The 21,463-nt window shown below is 33.9% G+C and overlaps 1 protein-coding gene across 3 annotated transcripts in view; it reads right to left on the minus strand.

The window, feature by feature from the left end:
• Nucleotides 1-2,275: 2,275 nt before the first annotated feature.
• Nucleotides 2,276-21,463, minus strand: part of LOC128990915 (RING finger protein 17-like) — a 184,978-nt gene continuing 165,790 nt past the window's right edge. For 2 of the 3 annotated variants that reach the window (XM_054413573.1, XM_054413571.1), the window contains 11 exons: nt 21,090-21,128; nt 20,352-20,592; nt 19,887-20,041; nt 19,311-19,451; nt 16,418-16,534; nt 12,543-12,860; nt 10,707-10,838; nt 9,949-10,039; nt 8,966-9,101; nt 7,550-7,706; nt 2,277-2,895 (listed from right to left, as the gene is read on the minus strand). In XM_054413573.1, the coding sequence (XP_054269548.1) occupies nt 2,800-2,895; nt 7,550-7,706; nt 8,966-9,101; nt 9,949-10,039; nt 10,707-10,838; nt 12,543-12,860; nt 16,418-16,534; nt 19,311-19,451; nt 19,887-20,041; nt 20,352-20,592; nt 21,090-21,128 (1,623 nt within the window). In that variant the 3' untranslated portion in view covers nt 2,277-2,799. Of the gene's footprint in view, nt 2,896-7,549; nt 7,707-8,965; nt 9,102-9,948; nt 10,040-10,706; nt 10,839-12,542; nt 12,861-16,417; nt 16,535-19,310; nt 19,452-19,886; nt 20,042-20,351; nt 20,593-21,089; nt 21,129-21,463 lie in introns of all 3 variants that reach the window. The other variant, XM_054413572.1, reaches the window with a different exon arrangement.

Consider the following 21,463-nt stretch of genomic DNA (forward strand, 5'->3'; position numbering starts at 1 on the left):
TGCGGGATTGAAATACTACCGTAACGAGATATTTTCAAGATGAGATTTCTGAACTTAAAAAAAAAGTATACTTATATTAATTTTTTGATAACTTTTCATTAAATCTTGTCCCAAAAAAAAATCCCGTCCCGCCGGAATTAAAAACTCGTCTCGAAGTGAAAAATCTAGTCTCGTCCATCGCTACTTACAATAAATAGGCTTATCAGTTTGGCTTGGCCTTAATCTAGGTTACATAGTTTGTTTTCCTTCATGACAACTTACATTAATGTGGTTAATGTGCATGAAATACAATTGATTATAGTGAGTTAGGCCTAAGTCTAGGTTTCATTTGATTTCTATATCTACTATTGTATGAGCCTATTACATTATTCAGTTCAATGTTCAATCTACAATTACCAATTAATTATTAATTTCCTTGACATTCAATATTTTTAGGTACCGCCACTTACAAGTTTCGTTTCGATCAATGAAAGTATAAGTACTCGGAATCGAGAACCGATCCAGTGTAAGAACCAAGCCGAAAAAAAGTGGAACCGACACATTCCTAATTAATAGTGCCAAAATTTTGCTCAGTAAAAACATTAAAGATTCTTTATTTTGCTTTTATCAAATGATCAATATAGTATAAGTATTTATGCCATTTATGGCTATACCTCAAAGCAAAACTTGGATAGAATTCTTACTCTTCAAAAAAGTGCAATCAGAATTATGTTGAATTTAGAATGGGACTTCTGATCTTCAATATTTTTCAAATACGAGAACTATGACTGTGTGTAGTATTTATGTTTTTCATACAATTTTACACACTAAAAAACTATCTAATGCTAATTTGGTCCCAAAACTTGGTAATAGTCATAATTATTTCACCCGGAGCAGAAATGAAATTGCTGTCAGTGAACAAAAAAACCACCCGTGCAGGGAACAGGTTTTTAGACCAATGTAGCTGAGGTGAGGAATATTGATAACATTTCCAAATTTGAAAAATAAATTTAAACATTTGTTAACACTTCATGGTTTCGATGAATTGTAGGTTAGTTTGATTTAGTTTTAAGCCTAGTGACGCCATTCAATGTATGCGACTGTTTGCCATATGAATAAAGACAATTTTTCATTTCATTTTATGGTGATAATAAGGTATTTTTTAATGATTTAAATTAGTCTAACTCATGTACAGTAGAACCTCTTTAATCTGAACCCCTGTAATCCAAACATCCACTAATCTGAACACCTCAATGCTGTACTCTATACACAGACATGTAGTTCTTAATTGGATACTGTATTTATTGGTATACGCTCCGTAATTGTTTCTATTGTAAGATTACAATAGATACCGTACTGTTTATTCCCTATGTTTACTACTGTATTAAATAAATGCTGTATTTTACTTTATAAAGCATTTTTCACTTTTCCCTAGCAATTGTTATGTAAAAACAACAATATTTTCTGTAATCCGAACTATTCAATAGTCCAAACTACCCCCGGTCCCAATTAGTTTGGATTAAAGAGGTTGGACTGTATCAAAATGAGGGTTAAAATTATACACAACATCTTTATAAATCTTTATTTATATCAAATAACCAATCGTAGAAAACATTTGCTGTACATATTTCAAAATACAAAACTGTATTCTGTCTCAATAATAAATTTATCAAACAAGAACATTTTATCACAAAATATGTTTATCGTTGAATTATTTCCTACAGTAGCTTACTGTAAAAGAAATCTTAAAGTTAAAGGTTACAAGGAGATTGCTTAAAACTATTATCAACAATTTGGAATGTAACTGGTTTCACTTGTGCTAAATAATCTGCTATAAAATGGACCCTTCTTGGCGTAGCAACAACACCAAACTGGAACTGAAGCTATGCCCTTTTTTTCTTTTTTTATTTGTTATGAAAAACATTCATGTTTTCACAAAAATAAAATACCAGTAGGCTATTGAGTAAGATTTTCAAACTCGATAAAAAAAGGAATGTCATGAAAAAGGTTCTTTAGGCGCAGGAAAGATTTTTATATTAGCCTATAATCATAAATAACAGACCAATTTATGATCAAACAACTCGTATGCCAGTAGAATTTGTTTATTGCACTGAATTACAAAATATCTTAAAACAGTTTAATAATGACAATAATTTATTTATTAACTTACATATAAATAGTGTTTTCTTAATTTAAGTAAATTAACCAAGATACATTAAGGTAACACAACAAAATGGAACTATCCGTTAAAGTAGAATAGATTAACAGTATTGACATAAACCAAATACATAAATGAAAAATCGAAAGTGTAACAAATACATCAATTGTTCAAGTTGTTAACAAAAAATTATTAAGTAAAGGACTGATTAAATACTTGGGCAAGATGTGTTTTCCAATCCTAAAATAACGATTTAAAAAGTATTGATAAGATGTTGAATGCAATTGACTTTACCAAATTAATCCAACCACAGAAGCCAATTTTAAAATTTTAAGTCTTCTCTGTTATAATAGGGATAGAAACATACATTTTAGGTGAAGCATTTAAACTTGTCAAATATTCAGTCCTTGGTACGCATCCTTAATTAAATGACAAAATATACTAAGTAAAAAACAAACTACTGCTAAATAACAAGACTTATATCAAACGTTACTTTATGAGCATTTGGAATGAATTTTAAACTCATAATGCAGATACAAGTTTGGTAAAACATTTCAAACTGCAGTCTTAGTGGAAATACAAAGAGCAGTTCAAATGACTAGCAACTGCCGTGTGAACCAATAACAAAGGAACTATGAACATTTTAGAAGGCACTGAAGGCTTCACTCCCTGGACAATATCCCACCGTCTAGCAGAGGTTTATATGCTGGTTCCCCATCACTGTTGTAGAGTTCCACTTCAAAGCATGGGAATCGTTTCTGTGACATCAAGGCCAACAGTTAAAAATAATATTCCAAACACAACATTTCAATCACAATTAATAAGCGAATACCTATTGTTAATGAGGTTATTGTTTCATATTTTGAGTTGTTTAGTCTCTGTACAATGGTAAGAATAGTTTACTATCAGAGATCATTCATACTGAATCATCTATCAAGATGATACATGATAATAATACTCAGAACACCATTAGAATTCTAGTGAACGAGAAATAAAATAAAATAATTAGGCTGAACAAAGCTTCCAAAAATAAGAAGCTAACTATTATGCATAAACACAAACTGAGAATTTTAAAATCCATACAAAACAAAATAAAAGAAAATAATTTGATTGTTACTAAGGCTGACAAAGGTAATTCTCTTGTAATCCTAAACAAATCTGATTATAACCTAAAAGTTTCAAACTTTATTAACCAAAATCAACTCGAGAAAATAAATAAGGATCCCACAGCCAATTTTACAAAAACCCTGAATAAGGTTTTAAACCAAAGCAACGAGTTATTGACAGATAAGGAAATTAGATCTTTAAAGCAAATCAACGCTAAGGCTCCACAACTAAAAGGATTACCAAAGCTTCATAAAAATTATGTTCCCATTCGGCCTTTAGTTAATTACATGTCGGCTCCAGGTTACCTCATTGCTAAAAAACTAGAACGAATCATAAAAGGACAAGTGAAACTGAACAATAGCCATAGTCTCACAAATAGTACAGATTTTATTGAGAAAATTAAAACAGTTGAGTTGAAAAGTAGGCTTCACTCGATATAGTTAACTTATACATGAATGTTCCAGTACCCGAAACTATTTAAATATTAGAAAACAATCTGAAATAAAACTTCGACCTCAGTGAAAAAGCTATCAGTGAATTGATCAAATTAACAAAAATTGTTTTACAACAAAACTATTTCACCTTTAATAATGAATTTTACACACAGACAGATGGACTAGCATTGGGGTCACCCTTATCAGGAATATTAGCTGAAATATACCCCAACGATTTTGAATAAAAACATATCTGGGCAGATAACAACCACTATAGAGATAAGATTATGTTTTTTCACCCATACGTTGATGACATAGCAATACTTTTTGACCGCAATACGAGACAACTCCAGCTGTTTAATAAATACATTAATAACATTCACCCTAAACTTCAGTTTACAATAGAACTAGAAACGGACAATAAACTCAATTTCCTGGATTTAACTGTCATACGAGGTGACAAACTTTTTATGTTCAATATTTACAGGAAGCCAACCTTAACAGATACTACAATCCATGAAACATCACATCATCCCGTTAAGCATAAAATGGCTGCATATAACAGTTTCGTTCATCAGCTCCTATCAATACCACTTAGCTCTGCAAACTTTGATAAAGAGAAAACCACTATTAAATACATTGCACATAAAAATGGTTACGGCCCCGTTATAATAGACAAGATAATTAAAAAAACAATTAAAGAAAAAGAACAATAGGAATGAAGATAAACCAAAAGAAAGGAAAGTTTTTGTAACATCAGAATTTGGTAATAAGTTACCAAACATTCTAGCAAACAAATTAAGAAAAAAGAACATCAATATCGCTTTTAAAACCTCAAATAAACTACAAAAACTACTAAGCAGTGCTGATAAAAATGGAGTAAATAATACAGCCGACAGAACTGGTATCTACAAGTTATCAAGTGACGATTGCAACAAAATTTACATTGGGCAAACAGGCAGGACATTTCTAACTAGATTTAAAGAATATTTGCCTAAAGCAAGTAATCATCTCAAATCCAATTTTGCAGCTCATCTTGTAAATGAAAACCATAACTACAGTGATTTTAACACAAATTTAACCCCTCTACATTTTTGCAATAAAGGCAACGTTATAGACGCTTTAGAAGAGTTCGAAATTTATAAAACTACCAAAACCCAACCTAACACATTATTAAACGACAAAATCAGTTTCCAGTCCAACGCTCTGTATGATACTATAATAACAAACCAAGATCAGCTGATGAACAAAGAGCCGAGAAGTACAAAGTCCACTGCCCGCCCACCTCCCGTATCGCATTCATGACTTTAACCTACAACTGTGCGGTCGGACATTGCAAGTTTTTGTCGGTAGGCCTACCCGTAATTGTAAAACAAGTTTATTTATTATGTGTCCGTGTTGTGTATTTAAACTTTTGACGACCTTTTCGAAGTGATAGATGTGTTTCTTGTACAAGATCTGATGATGAGGACTTAAGCTCCTTGAAACGCGTAATCCGTAAGGACTAACAGGATCACTCTGGCAGTTACTCAGGTGATTTTATACTTTTTATAGGTTATTGTTACCTACTTTGAACAATCAACAAAGCATTACAGTTGGGACCATGTAAGTTTGCAGTTGAGGAAGGATATGGTTTTGAATGAACCAATGAGAACCGTGCGGTGTTGCCAAATCTAATAATACCAGCTGATTTGAAAATATTGCTTAGTATATTTAAATAGGTGTTGTCAACGAGCGATGTGGCAACGTCGCATTAGCCTTGTCTTTTGATTGGCTGCCACCATCTGCAAACTTACGTGGTCCCGACTTTAGGCATGAGTATACAACTGTGTCTACCAACGTACTGAATTACATTGATGAATTTTAGGTTGTTAGTTGGATTTTTACCATCAGATCATAAAAAAACAACTTTTTACACATCAGGACTTTTCCAAATTAGTGTACACTATTGTATGAACGTTAATCTCTTTTTAACTTTTATTATACATTTACAGATCAAAACAGTTTGGTTGATGATGTGTGCAAACTTACGGATGGGTCATAACCTTTCTAGAAATATCAGATCTTTTACAGGGATTACCTTTTTGGGCTAGAGAAACTAAACATGTTGTATACAAGGTATCCGAGAACTCTCTACCAATATTTCTGGGAATTGTTCCTGAGTAAGAAACATATCTAAATATCATATTTAAATTGTCTGGATGTCCTTAGTTACGCACAGCCGCCATTTTGTTTTTTTGTTTTTTATCACTTATTATACTTTTTTTAAACTGGTTAAAGATACAAAATTGAAACTTTGCACAAACATTTATGACAAGTATACAAAACTACAAAAAATGATGAAAATTTTTCAAATTCATAAAACAAAATGGTGGGGCAGGGTAGTGACAGGGCTGTAGCAAGGCAAGGCGAAACCATAGATGAAATATACTCCTTCTAATCCTTATGAAACAGTTGAAGCCAATTTTATTTTTAGTTCTGTCGGGTGAACTGTAGAGGTCTTGTTTGGTTTAAAATTTGTTTCTTGTTATTTTAGTAATATGAAACCTCGAAACAAAATTTAGTCCACACACTAGCAATCAGTGTCACCGGACATGAACTAGACACGATTAACAACGTTAAAATTTCTACCTGTGTTGGTTAGTCTATGGCTAAACTAAGAAATTTGCACCTCCCAAAGGGATTATGGGGGGGGGGGAGGGTTTATAGAAAAAATACACTAATAGGCAAATTAAAGGGTTCTAGCTTTGTAATTCAATACGGTATTTCTAAAACACACATTTTTAGGTTGGATTAAATATACTACCATTCCTACATTCACTAATATTGATAATACACTACTAGTTAATATTGATAGTAGTCTATTGGTAGTAGTACTACCGGTATTGATAGTACTACTATAGTACTATTGAGGTAATGTTTTTAGGAAAAAGCATTTAGCTTGGATTAAATAAATATATAGGATGGAGAGGACACAGCTAACTCACATGATCAAAGGTTGCAGACAAGTCAAAGAACACATAAAACGCACACATAATAATACTACTGAAAGAGGCAAAATATCAAGTATTATTATGTGAGTGTTTTATGTGTTCTTTGACTCGTCTGCAACCTTTCATCAGGAGAGTTAGCTGTCCTCCTCTCCATCCTATATAGTACTATTGAGTAATGTTCCTACTTATTTACTATTAAAAAACTATTATTTCAATATGCACCACTAATGTACTTTTTATTTAGCAAAAATCTAAGATATTCAAATTATTAATCGCATACAATTGAGCTTCAAAAGAACCAGCCTAACTTAAAAATGATATTTTAGTTACCAGAATATTGTGCATGCACGTAGCAAGCTAATAAAATGTAATGTTTACTTAAACTAACATTGATGTGCGACAGATATTACTTTTTTTAATTAAGTGGAATTTGTTTTTTTACAAAATTTTCTGTAGAACTAGAGATGGCGGGATTGTAATTTTAATTCGGGGCCAAATTTTTATTCAGATTTCCAGTAGGGTAATGGCAGGATTTTCCTTAACATGCAACAAATTAAAATTGTTTATGACCTTTTTCATAAACAATTTATGAAAACTATTTAGGGTTAAGGCCTGATAAGGTTTTAATAGAACAGCAGTTTTGTTTCAGCAATACAAAATTGCGTAATCTTTATAAGAATGTCAATATGACTACAATCCGTAATTTTGACTGCATCAACACACAGCAACAACATAGTGAATCTCTCCCACAATAATGAACAAGTTAACATTAAAATACACTGAAAAATGTAACGAATAGAATTAATGACAAAAACAAGCGGTTTCACATCATTGACTCAAGCAACACAGGATTATATGGGGGTTTCTACTGTATTCACCTCAATGGCCATTACGTAGGGTGGGTACTTAAAGCAGCTGGAGAGGGAGATGCTGCAGAGCTCCCTCTCAAAGTTTGGCCCTTCTGTTACGTTGTGCAGCTTCACTTGAACGGCCTGCACCGGTACTTCTGTCCATTCCGCCTTTATATCTCTCAGTCTGAAATAAGACACCAGTCACAGGATTACTATTATCATTGACTATTGTACGAGGGCTATCCAGAAAGTAAAGAACGTTTCGTTATGACGCCGCTAGGCGCGCACCGATCTCGTACATTTTGGTGCGTGCCCACTCGGCAACTCAGTCGGTGTCCAGCTGTGACAACGGGAGCATTCTCGTGCTGCCTGTTTTTTCACAATTTTAACTTAAGATGAGCGCTACGATTAAAAATACTGCCAGTTAAGAGGTGCGGTCAGTGATACGGTTTGTGTTGGCATTAAACTTAAAATCGATAGACATTTATCGCCAAGTGTATGAAGTTTAAGGAAAAAAAGTAATGATTGAAAGATCTGAGAAAATGGTGCATTCAGATTAAAAATGGCCGATCTGACGCTCATGAGTCATGACGAAGCAAAGGGCGGACGCCCGAGCATTGTGACTGATGGAACTGGTCGCTAAGGTTGATGAAAAGTTTGCAAAAACCGCCGATTCCTGATAACGGGTCTTTCGCTTTGTTGTGCGACAATTTCAAACCACAAGTACGTGAAACTTGAGAAGTTTTGGTTTTAAGTTGCCGAGTGTGCACGCACCAAAATGTACGAGATTGGCGCGCGCCTAGCGGAGCCATAACGAAACGTTCTTTACTTTCTGGATAGCTTTAGTATACTGAAGTAGACATCACAGCAATATGGACCAGCTGTTGCCAATTTTTACTAAGAGGATATGACAGATAAATCATAAAAATTGGAATTGATTGGATCACGTTGCAAACCAGCCAAAATCTGTAGTTATGAAAAATTCTATCTAAATATCTTTTTATGAAAATAATTATAAACAAAAATATGTATTAAGCTAATTTCTATTTTTCTTATTTGATTTTTTATCAAATCTATTTCAATAACATTTGGTTTAATGAGTCATCAATGAGAAAAACCATTTTTTCACCCTATAAAACCCCATTCCCATGTCCGATCATGCTGCTTCACAAACTTGTTTGAATAAACATAGGTTTACGCGTTTGTACTGAATATAATCCAAATCGGGTCTTTTTTGCTTGAATGATTGTGGTAACACAGACACACACACACACACACACACATATGAATTTGAACAGATGGTGTTTTTGGCTCTATGGTGTTTTAGGGGCATATATGGGAAATCCTCTAACAGCTACTAAGTTATAGTCTTTTACAGCGCACCATTCCCAACAATCTGATTTTATGCAATTTCCAATCTTAATATAACTTAAGTTTACTTACCTTGATGTAGGAATCGATTCAGAATTGCCATAGTCAACGTAGTAAACATTCACAAACTCGTTGTCAGGTGTCACTTCCTTTATAATGGCTCTGTACCAAACATCATCATTGGTGAAACAACCGAGACACGCCATATCTGGGGAATGAAGAGATCATTATTAGTTAGCACACCACTATAACTAAACTGTTCTGGGTAGGAAGTAGGAAGGGATGAAAGCAAAGATAATGACAAATAATGAACAAATAAGTTGCACATAATTAGGACTGGTTTAGTACTGAGGGCATTCACATCCTGGTGACTGTTTTAACTTAATCTTTTAAATAGTTATTCAAACAAATCTTGAAAACATGAATCGGTGGACTATTGCTTACCACTGTGTGTTGGATGAATGAAGAAATGAATGGTTTATCCATAAAAGATTTCTGTATGTAACTCTAATTGTTACCAAGATACATATAAAATGAGTATAAAATAACATATAAAATGTAACAAAACTAAAAACAAATTGTGATAATTTAATTATTAATTAATTAATTAATTGTTTTAATTAATTAATTTGTTTGATTAATTAATTAATTTAATTGTGTTAATTGTGGTTTTAATGTTGAAGAAAAAAATTTACACATGAAACTTTATACATTTTGTTGCAGTTAAAATTTGAAATTAATGGTCCATGTAACCAGCATAAAAAGACTAAAATCTGCCTTTGCTGAAATAATCAATGGTAAAAAAAGTGAAATATCTTAGTTGCTAATATTATGTGACCTACAATTGGGAAAACAAAATTATGTAAGCAGTGAAAATACATGGTAGGCATAAAAGAGGTGATTCTGGGCTATTTAACCTCTGACCGACAACTGACACATTGCTCTATTGATTTGAAAAATTCAGATGGGTGAAATTAAAGAATTAAGTCAATATCTACATGATAGAGGTGTAGCAGATTTAACTAGGGCTAAACATTCACGTCAGATAAGCTTACCCTTCACTGGATCTGCCACCATTGGCAACAAGTCAACCTCCTCTTGAATTTGTTCTTCCATTTTTTGGAATCTTGTTATGTATTCCATAACCTGGAGAGAAATGTTGCTTTATAGAGTATCAGTCACAACATGAACAGGCTACAGAACTGTAGGCTACTGAGTATGTAATAACCAGGTAACAATAATGTTTGTCAACCTTAACACACAAAGTATCATTTTGCTCACTAGAATTAAATAGCAAAACAGATGATTTCTGAACATTTTACTTTGTCCACACCTTTCCTCCAGATGACATAAAAAAAAATAATTTTAAGCTTATTTTCGATTATTTTAATTTAATTACAAACAAAACATGGGCTGTATGTAGATTAAATTAAATTCTTAAATGAAAAATGTTATAAATTAATAAGTTTTATGTTAAAAACGAAGCAATGATTAAAGTACCTTTATAAATGGATAGTATTTTTCATTTGTCGAATTTGATGTTAGAAATTACATTCCTAACCTCAATGTTGTATGTTTGTTGAGTACAATAATATTTTAGTTGCAAAATTTCAAAAACTGTAGATAAAATAAAGTATGCAATGAAGAAAGTGTTTTTTTACTCGATAAAAAATTATATACTCGGCAAGCTTCTTGTGTAAAAATGTGCCAATTTCCTCACTATTTGAACAAATTTCTATTTTTACTTTCATCAAAAGTCATTTAAAGATTTTAAATTGCATCTTATCACTATAAATAAATGACTGACTCTCACCTCAGGGTCGTCACATTCTGTAATCATTATTTTGACGGAGTTTGCAGCGACAACACAAAGCACTTGAACATTAACCTCTACTATACTGTCTGGCAGGATCAAGTCTTTGTATCTAAGAATATGCCTTTCCTCCTAGAATATAGAAATAGAAATATAGAAATAATTACATATTCACAATCTAGATTCTGTTTACTTACAAAGCAAATTATAAGTTACACAGAAATGCTTAATAATCAATGATAATAAGCAAGTCTTTACTGCTAAAAACTTATCTGAACTTTTTATCTTAATTTATGAAACTTTTTGGTTGTTGAGTATCATTTGACGATTAAGAAGCTAGTATACAAGTATTTTGTGACAGTTATTAAAAAACAATTTGTCACTAGGTCCTATAACTAAAAAAAAACAACATAAACAAGCTTGGCTGAGCAAATATGTGATTGACCACTATGAAGCAGTAAAAAACAATGAATGAAAAAAATAGTTTTTATCAAATTTGCTGCCACAAGGTAAATATACAAAACAACTAAGACAACACCAGACAATGGTAGCATTTGTGATTGTTTATTAATTATACAGGGTGGTAAAAAAGTCCCTGGACAGTTAAATATAAAAAAAAAAAAAAATTCAGATAGAGCTACAATACTTGTACAAAGTTACAGGGCATAAAACTCTATTTTACACATATTCAATGATCCAATAACTCTTCAGGGGGACGGCCCACAAGGAGTCAGAAGAAAATCTTAAATGGAAGCATAGGTCAATATGCACATCAAATTAAAGGTCTTTTTTAGTAAAATACAATGCCGCAAACCGCACTTCAAAAGGTTGATCCTGTGCAAAATGACAGTGGTTCAAAGATTCATTTAATTAACATTGCTATTATACGCTTACTCCTCAGGGGGCACAACCCTAGGAATCGGAAGAAAATTGTTAACGTAAGCATAGGTCGATATGCACATCAAATTAAAGGTCTTCACTAGTAGATTACGATGCCGTAAGTTCAAGCTCAAAAGAATGCCTGAGTAAAAAATGGCAGTCGTTCAAAGATTCAAAATGGCGGATTCAAGAAATCTTTGAACATCTGCCATTTTGCGCAGGATCAACCTTTTAAAGTGCGGTTTGCGGCATTGTAAAAGACTAAAAAAGACCTTTAATTTGATGTGCATATTGACCTATGTTTCCATTTAAGATTTTCTTCCGACTCCTTGTGGGCCGTCCCCCTGAAGAGTTATTGGATCATTGAATATGTGTTAAAATAGAGTTTTATGCCCTGTAACTTTGTACCAAGTATTGTAGCTCTATCTACATTATTTTTAAAATATTTAACTGTCCAGGGACTTTTTTACCACCCTGTATTTGTATCCCTATATTGACTATTACACATTTTATTCATGTTTTATTCTCTTTGTTTTCTAGCTATGGATAAAATACTCCAATAGTGATTTTCTAGGTACTACCACACCTGAAGCTGAGGTAGGATAGACTCTAAATACCTAAACGTACTAGGAGACATTTTTTAAATAAATACCACAAAATAAAGACCCAGAAGTTTCATGAGCCAATAAAAACGTTGTTTTTAACTGCTAATGTCTAGGAGCCTGCTGATTTTGCGATCACTTTTATATCAGCTGATAGCAACAGAGTAGTGACATTAGTTCTCTCTCCTACCAGCCCGCGACATCAGCATTCCTAGATTCTGTTCTGCAGATTTAAACACATTTTATAAGAGAGTACTGGGTTAGGCCTTTATTTTTAGGTAGTATCAAGTAGGCTACTTGCTTTGAGTTTGGCACTAGTACTGAAACACTTACTTGGTAAAGCTCAAACACTTACATTAGTTTCTCTCTCCACAACTTCGTACCAGCTGCTGGGAGTTTCCTCTGGTCCCCTCAGCAAACTAATATGATCCTGACTTAGGAGTGGATTGTCTGTTTTAATGGCTATATTATTCAGTGACGAACAGACATTCATGATTTCCTCAGCCAAAACTTTAGAATCACTATTGTTTGTGTGTGCTCGCTGAATCTCCAGGTCTTGGATGATCTCCTCATCGTCTTCTAGTTTTTCAGCATCAATAAAGTAAGTTGCATAGTGCATACTGAGGAGTGTTTCCCATAGGTCTTGGCCACACGGTAGTTTTAGGTCAATCAACTGTAAGTAGAGATAAGTCAGTTCAAATTATAATCGATTCAAAACAGTTCTTCTCAAGCACAACAAATTTATCTATAGATTGATTAGACATGAAACAAAATTTGACAAATACTACATTCAATTTATGCTAAATAGATTTCGTAAGCATTTTTTTTTTTACAAAAAATAATCAAGTTTATGTTTATTTTATGATCCCTGATCACAGTAGGCGGAGGTTCTCATAGAGGTAATTGAACTGTAACTAGGATTACAGTTCAGCTAGTTGTCATCCGAATAATACCAAGAGATCACTTCCTTACAGTCTTGCCCTAAGGGGAAATCGCCTAATTTCAGAACCGAAAGTCCGTACACAACACCAAACCCACTTTCAAAAAGCCTTTGAAAACTGAGGCTATCCTGGTACTCTCGTAAAATCTCAGATCCAAGCAGCTCAGAACCCACGTCCAACTACAAAGAAAAATACCAACCATCTTCAAGTAAATTTGATAACCACTTAACACCATGGCCTGCAACAACTTAACAACCTCCTCAAAACTGGTTTCAAAATCCTAGAGTCCTCCAGCCAAACCAAAAACCTCCTTTCAAGAGCCCCTTCCATAATCTATAGGCAACTCCCAAATTTGAGGAATATGCTAGTCCACCCAAAACTCCCAAATCCATCAAAAATACCATCTGAGAAACCAATACCGGGCTCATACCCATGTAATGAAAACCGATGTAAATATTGCCAGATACACCATCCTACAGAAACTTTTACCAGCACACCCCATAATAAAAATTACAGAATCCAAGGCCATCATACCTGCAGCTCAGAAAACCTTATCTACCAGCTTCAATGTTCACATTGTCTAGCCCAGTACATAGGCCTAACAACCGAGACTCTCCGAAAACGCATGAAGGCCATCGACATGATGTTAAAACTAGCAAAGAAAAACCAGTTGCACAACATGCCTTACCCCACCAACTTCTATTTGATGACTGTTTCACCATAAAAGATAGAAAATCATTGCCAAAGAACCAATGCAATAGTTCAATGCTCAGAAGATGGGAATTAGCTCACCAGTTTGTGACCAACTCCAGAACCCCACCTAACCTCAAAATTAGATAATATCCTTATATCCTCAACCCAGAGCTTTGTGTAGTGTCAGTTGGACAACCTGTCAGACATTTTGAATTAAAACTGTGTCATCCTATTTTAAACTGTTGTTCTTGTAACAGTTGTTGTTCTCTACCATCTAGGCCTTCTTCTGAAGAAGCCTCTGAAAGAGGCAAAATATCAAGTATTATTATGTGTGTGTTTTATGTGTTGTTTGACTCGTCTGCAACCTTTCATCAGGTGAGTTAGCAGTTAGCTGTGTCCTCTCCATTATATATATTTATTTAATCCAAGCTAAATTTTTTCCTAAAAACATAACCTGGTAATAAATATCTTGTTAAATTTCAGTTTCAATATTGAATGGATTCTATATTTATCTTTGTAATGTTTAAGCTCGGCCTTGTCCAGATTCTACCTTGAAGCAACTGCTGTTTTCTAGCAAATAGTGCAGAAATACAAAATGGCCAAGCATTGTAGGCCCTACATGAGACTTGCAGAGTAAAATCAATGTTTTAACTTTTTAAGTAGCAGCATGAAATTTAGGCTGACATTAAGCAGTAACCAGATGAAAGACAAAAGGTTAAACAGTGACTCAAGATTTTATTGTAAATGATTGTGTCTTGTTCTTTATGATGTATTTGGTAATCAGAGGGAAGCAGTTCTGAGATGTACCTACAAAGCCAGTGCTTACAAAGATCCATGGCCCCCACAAGGGTAGGGCTGGCGCAACTCTGGTCACAGGGCCTGGGCCCTCAGGGGGCCCGGGCCTACCCATTTTTTCATTTTTTTCTTTTTTCCTCACTGAAGATCACTTTACAGCAGATCATAAATTGAAGATAAAAAATAATATATATATATTTTACAAAAAACTAAGTTAAATAATTTAAAATGTATTAATTCTTGATTCTAAGGAAGTTCATATTTAAATACTATATGTGCGTAGGTGCGTATGTACTATACAACAGCAGAACAGCCAGCGAGCTCCACAAACTCCCTCTACCCCTTCCTCCCGCCAGCGCCTAGCCATTCCTACCTCATTCCCCCCATAATAAACAAAGTTTGGTTTTATAATTGAACTGATAGTTTCAAGAATGAATTCTTATAGTTATAAGTTAAAATAAAATTTGTAAAGTATTGCAAAATTGACATGTACTATGTACCATAGCTAAGGTGACCAGACGTCCCGTTTTAGGGGACTGGTCCATCCCGACAAATCCTCTCGGGACGCTTATTTGTCCCGTTTTATCAACATTTGGTCCCGGTTGCACTTTTATGTATGGAATATTTCAATTAATAATTGCAATCTAGGTTATTTGACACAAACTTCAAAATTCTTTACTTTTGGAGTTTTAAAAATATGAAAGATTGTAGGCCTAATAATTTTGACCTAAGTTTTCTTCCCAATTCGCTCGGTATAATACTGTACTAAAGCATGGATTGGATAGCATCGGCATCGACAGCATCGGTCATTCTCGGCTTACTCGTGCACATTCGTTTTTCTCCGTGACTACTCGGCATGAGTACTACTCGCGCAAGTTCGGCAGCTCAGGGATCCACTCCCAAAAAATGAAGTATTATTAAAATTCTTGATGAAAATTGTCACTGAATAAAATATGATTTCATTGGTGTAAGCTGTTAAACTCAATTTACGTAAGTTTTTTTCCTACTCCATATTACAAAGTACAATTAATTATAGCAGTTAAGATAGCTAAACCCTTTTACAGGGAAATAAAAAGGACAAAATATTAATAGGCATGGAGCTTTTGTGTATTGATATAATAGTTTTAATTGCTGAATTCCTGTAATTTTAAGTCTTATAAAACTCCTTGAAGAACTCTTTTCTTCCTTAAAAAAGGCTGCAAAAGTGCCATTTACCACTCACAAATTTAATACCTAAATTGCATTAAAAACTCACTAAAATACATGACATTTTCAACATTTTCCCGGGGGAGAACCCCCGGACCCCCCCTCTACGCTGGGGGGTATTCCATACCCCCCCGACCCCCCGGTTGGTAGGGGGGCCCGAGCCAGATCCTGGTAACAGGGCCCACAATTAAATGTGGGGGCCATGCAAAGATCAGCAGCTCAACTTTTTGAAGGAGCTATGAGGGAGTGTCATATTCATTATCTCAAACAATCTCGCCCTGGGCTGGCTGTTATGTAAACTTGCCCTACCAGCTGTCAGTTTAAGACCAAATTTAAGACTTCTTTAAATCTTTTATGGTTCATTTCAAAACTCTCCAAAAACAGTAAAAGACTATTGGCAATTTTTGAATTTGTAGAAAATTACTATGAATACTGAGGCATCACAAACAAAATAGTAATTGTGGCACTAAAAGGGTTTAAAACTACTAACTGACAGTACTAATACAGTAGTACATAGTAAAATAATTCTTCACTAATGTCAATGCAAAGGAATAATTCGGTTGTCATCCTATGGAAAAATTGGTCCATTACTTACAATGTAATCTTCACAATCATCTGTCGGTTCTTGCAGATTCACTTCGCAGTGTTGTTCAACGATGGAACCGTGAATAAAATCCAAAACCCTTACTGGCCATTTGTGGTCAGGAGATACCTTAAAAAAATCAATTAAATTTTTAATTCCAGAACCAAGTTTTAAGCTATAATTGAAAATTCACTTAATTATTCCACATGACAAGTAATACATATTCAGTTGGCAATATACAATAATATATACACATTTATTCTATGATATGATTGGTATAAACCAGCCTATTGTGGGGTTTGTTTTTCAACCAAACATATTTTATTAAAATGATTTATGTTACCTGGCTTCGTCAAGTGATCTTTTTACCAGTAGTACACTACTATAATTTCGGACATCAGTATGAGTCTATTATCAGGTGAAACAAAAACTTCAATCAGGTCATCCATCCAATATTGCTAGATCCGTCGTTGATATTGAGAACACATAACACAAACATGACAAAATTAATATAATTATGTAAACAACTGGCCAGTGTTAATCATGGGAGACTCCTGCCCAGTTTTTTACAGTATTTTACATTTGTATTTCGTGTTTTTAGCGTGTGTTTGTGTTCTCAATATCAACGAAGGACCTAGCGGTATTGGATAGATGACCTGATAGATGATTTTGTTTCACCTGATAATAGACTCTTGCTATGGCTACGCTCACAGTGACCGTGTCGTACTCAGCAAGAGTGCAAACATCGCTGAGAGCTATTCTTCCTTTTTAAAATAGTGTACAACAATGCCCTGGACTTATTGGCTGGTAAATGAGTCACTTCAGTCAGAAAGCTTCAAATTATTGATTGACGGTTCATCTCAATCTTTCACCATCACCAGCAATCTGTTTTACTTTTTATTCTTTATTCTTAATTCATTTTAGCGAATTTCCCATATAGGGAATAAGCTATTATCGTAGTACTCACGGTAAGACCTGGACCCGGGAGCGATTTTTTTTTTTCGTTTTGAGGTCCCTAGAGGTCAAAAACACCATCCGTTCAAATTCATATATATATATATTTATATATAGGCTATATATATTTATATATATATATATATTTATATATATATTTATATATATATTTATGTGTCCGTTAGCGCGATAACTCGAGCAAAAATGATCCGATTTTGATGAAATTTGGTACAAACGTGTAAACCTACGTTTATTCGAACGAGTTCGCGAACCAGCATGATCGGACCATGGGAACGGGGGTTTATGGGGGCTTTTAGGGGGTAAAAATAGGTTTTTCCCATTTTTGACCCAAAAATCATAAAATTTTGCAATTTCTTTCGAAACTATTTTGTAGAGCTTAAAAAAACAAATAATTTAGTATATTGAAGCGTTATAATGGGCCTAATGGTTACGGAGAAAATTCAAAAAAATTGTAAATTTAAAATTCCCATGTTATTCTTATGGAGAATAAGTAAACTGTTGTAGTTTGCTTGTTTATAAACATATTTTGCTCAAATTTGGAAAATGTTTTTATTTCTTACTAACTATTACCATTTTACATAAAATACATAAAAAAACACTTTTACCCTCCCTGTTGCAGCAAACCTAAGTATGTTTTAAACTGATTCTATTTAAATAGGGAATAAATGTGATATTTTTAAGGAGACATTTTAGTGTAAATCCATTCAGGGAAATGGAAATTCGCTTAGTCTGCAGGTTTGCTGCGGCGGGGGTATTTATTTTTTTCGGTTACACCAGCACTGAAGAAAAAACAGTTACTTTGATGAATTGTGTTGTTGTAGTTTTTAAGATAGTCGTACATTTGAAAAAATATCTAATGTTTGTAAGATAAAAATATTTTAAATACTTTACCAGTTCATTAGAGTGACTATTTCTTACACTGATAAACAAATGTGTCTTTTGATTGAGTCGCATACGATACTTTTACGGTTAACTACCAGCATCAATTAAACAGGATAAGAAAAACACCTATAACACAGTTACCTATAAAGAATAGCTAACAACTCGTACTAAGGTAGGTCCGATACATTTTTAAAACAACTAAAATGCAAATAGGAATGTTCAAGGTAATTTTCATTGTCAGCTGATTTGGATATGATGTTAGCTGCAGTACGTACGCTACTATTACCTAACAATAAGGGGGTAAGTGAAACTTTACGTGGATGAAGGGGGCAAAGTGAAGCACACTGAGAGTATAGATGAAGGGTGTAAGTGAAACTTAAAGTGGATGAAGGGGGAAAGTGAAGCACTTACCACCTTCATACACTCCATTTGGGTGAATTTCCTGTACTTAACCCCTAAGTTAAAAAAATAACTCAGCTGTTATTATACTTAGGACTATGGGAGTCAGTGTACTAAATTGAGCATCACTTACACCCTTCATCCATGCATCTAACTCAATTGGTACAAAATTGTTACTTGCCCCCTTCATCCACTCAACCCTTCATGTATCAGGGGCCAAAGCTGTTTAAATAGTAATTACTGGCCAGGTTTAATCAGACTACTAAAGGAACTCATACTAAGCCTTTTCAAAAAAAAGTGTCCTGTAAGGCTGATTACTAAATATACCGGACTCTACCTGATTTCACTGGCCATTTTATGTAATAAAAAACATTTCCAAACTTTAATACTTACTTTCTGGTTTACATGGAGTACAAAACCAGCTACATAGCCTCCTGTGTCATGGTGAAAAAGCTTTTGAAGAGTTATTACAATGTGGCAAAACATTATGCTACTCATGATGGTAGTAAATCTTTTTGCCTGACAACAGGGTGATAAAAACCTTAAACTAAATCGAGAGAAGATGCATCTGTCCATTGGAGATTCAAACAACAAAAATAGACTGAGTACCAAAAACAGAAAGAATACACCAGTTTGAAATATGACTTACCGGATAAATTCCTTCGACTTTACATCGATGGCATTGTATGGGAATATGGCCCATGGTCACTTGTTTTCTTAGTTGGTCATAGTTCAAGGTCTCTGTATTCCCATAGTCCACAAAGAGCACTTCGGCATCTTCCTTCCCTGCCTTTAAACAATGAATTCAAATCAAATTATTGTTAATTTAATCAGTCACACCATCTATGGAGTCACAGTTAAAATAACATTGATTTAACACTTTTTGTCGTCCAAAAGTCAGGTTATATGGTGACCAGTTCTGAAAAAGGAAGAAGTTGCTGCCTGAGTAAAGACTGTTCCAAAAGTGTTTTTAGTAAAAACAATATAATTACGTACCTCCAGCAGTTGAATATAACGTGTGCTTGCACTGTTGTTCAACAAAACTCTAATAATGGTGAATGACAACTTTTACAACAGTTCACCAGTAACTACAACTTGTCCTGCCAGTGCTAACATAGTTTAACATTTTAAGTAATAATCTAGACAAAAAAAAAAACACATAAAATCTAGTGAAAATATTATTAGTCACTGTGTTTGTAATAATTGTTTAAGAAATGTTAATCACCTTTATTACTTGCGCTCTGTACCACTTTTTGCTTACTTCATAATAAGCGATACAGATCTGACCTTCTGCATACTCTTCATCATAAGGACGTTTTTCAGATTTGTCATAAAGGCTAATAAAAGCCTTCTCCAGCAACTCCAAAGTAGATCCCACTGCTGAAAAATACATATTAAACACTAATAAATAATTCTGGTGGGCTGTGATACATAAAACTTTAGGCACAGCCAGACAAAAGTAATTGATTACTTATAAATCCTTTTATAAGTAAAGGCCCATAAAATTTTGCCAACATGCTTAAAATGGTCTAATTTGGGTCAACCAATTTGAAGTAACCAAGTATCAAGTAAGTATCAAGTGTCATGTCTATTAACCATAAATGTAATGAATGTTTTAGTCTTGCTTTTTAAAAGGATTCCCTCAAGTATAAACAACAACAATAATACACGCCAACTTGTGTTGACTTACCTGAATCGCTGTCCTGTATATAGATATTACATTCATAGTCAACGTATGTCGGTTTGGCTACAAAGCTGAGCTTCTTAAAAGGCACCGCTGGTGTCCATTTGGTTATGGACGCTATTTCTCCAAGACCAATTGTGGCGGGAATGTATGCGGCCCTTTGAGACAAACAACGGCCACGGTTTGCCCTTGTACTCCTCACAGAATCTCTAGGTGGCTTAAAGATCTCCTTTGGTTTAACATTAACCTGAAAATATAAACATCTTATTTAAGTGTTTACGGAGTTGTGTTAAACGACCATCACAAAATATGAAATACCCCCGGCCACGGTGGTTTGGGATAAAATATTTTAAATGGCTGCCATTTTGAAACGGTTGATACTTTTCAGTATAATTTTAAACAAAAATTAGGTCTTAATAAGAAAAACATTTTTGCGAAATCTTAACGCTGTATCTCAAAACGTTTAGGAGTTATAAGTTTGTTTGTAAAAAACAGAAGGTAAACTAAGCACCACATACCCATATTCCTATGGTGAAATGGGTTTATCTTGTCTTGACCTAAGCAATAACGCTATATACATGTGTTTATAGAGAGTTACGGTACACCCTGTATACTATGTACCCTAATGAATCAAGATGTTTTGAATTAAATAGGCCTACGTCCTTTTTCTAATCAATCTGAAAACAAACTCTAGAAACTAAAATTAATAAAACATTCAAGTAAAACATTAAAAATAAAACTTACATTCTCAACTTCTGAAACGTATGGTGCTTCTGCTGCCACCTACGCAAATAATATTACACTCATGACTTGACTTGTATATGTAGAAATATGCAAGAAATTATACACTGTGATTTTTAATTTGTTGTTCACTTTAATTTGTTGAACACTATTTTCAATGGTAAGGTACTGCTATCCCTTCATTCTCCAAAAAAATCATGGCTTGGAGCCTTTCTTTGAACAAAACTAAATGTTCCAATTTTTAAATTGTTATGATATATGATATTAAATCCACATAAATTTAAGAACATTGTGTATTGATACTTGCCCTAACACCTTACTTGCATTCATAAAATGAACAGAAATAATTCAGTAACAACTGCAGAATGCAACAACGA

Source organism: Macrosteles quadrilineatus, unplaced genomic scaffold (genome assembly GCF_028750875.1).
Source record: "Macrosteles quadrilineatus isolate MER2022 unplaced genomic scaffold, UCM_ALF_1.0 Scaffold_3__2_contigs__length_128488019, whole genome shotgun sequence".
Lineage (NCBI taxonomy): Eukaryota > Metazoa > Arthropoda > Insecta > Hemiptera > Cicadellidae > Macrosteles > Macrosteles quadrilineatus.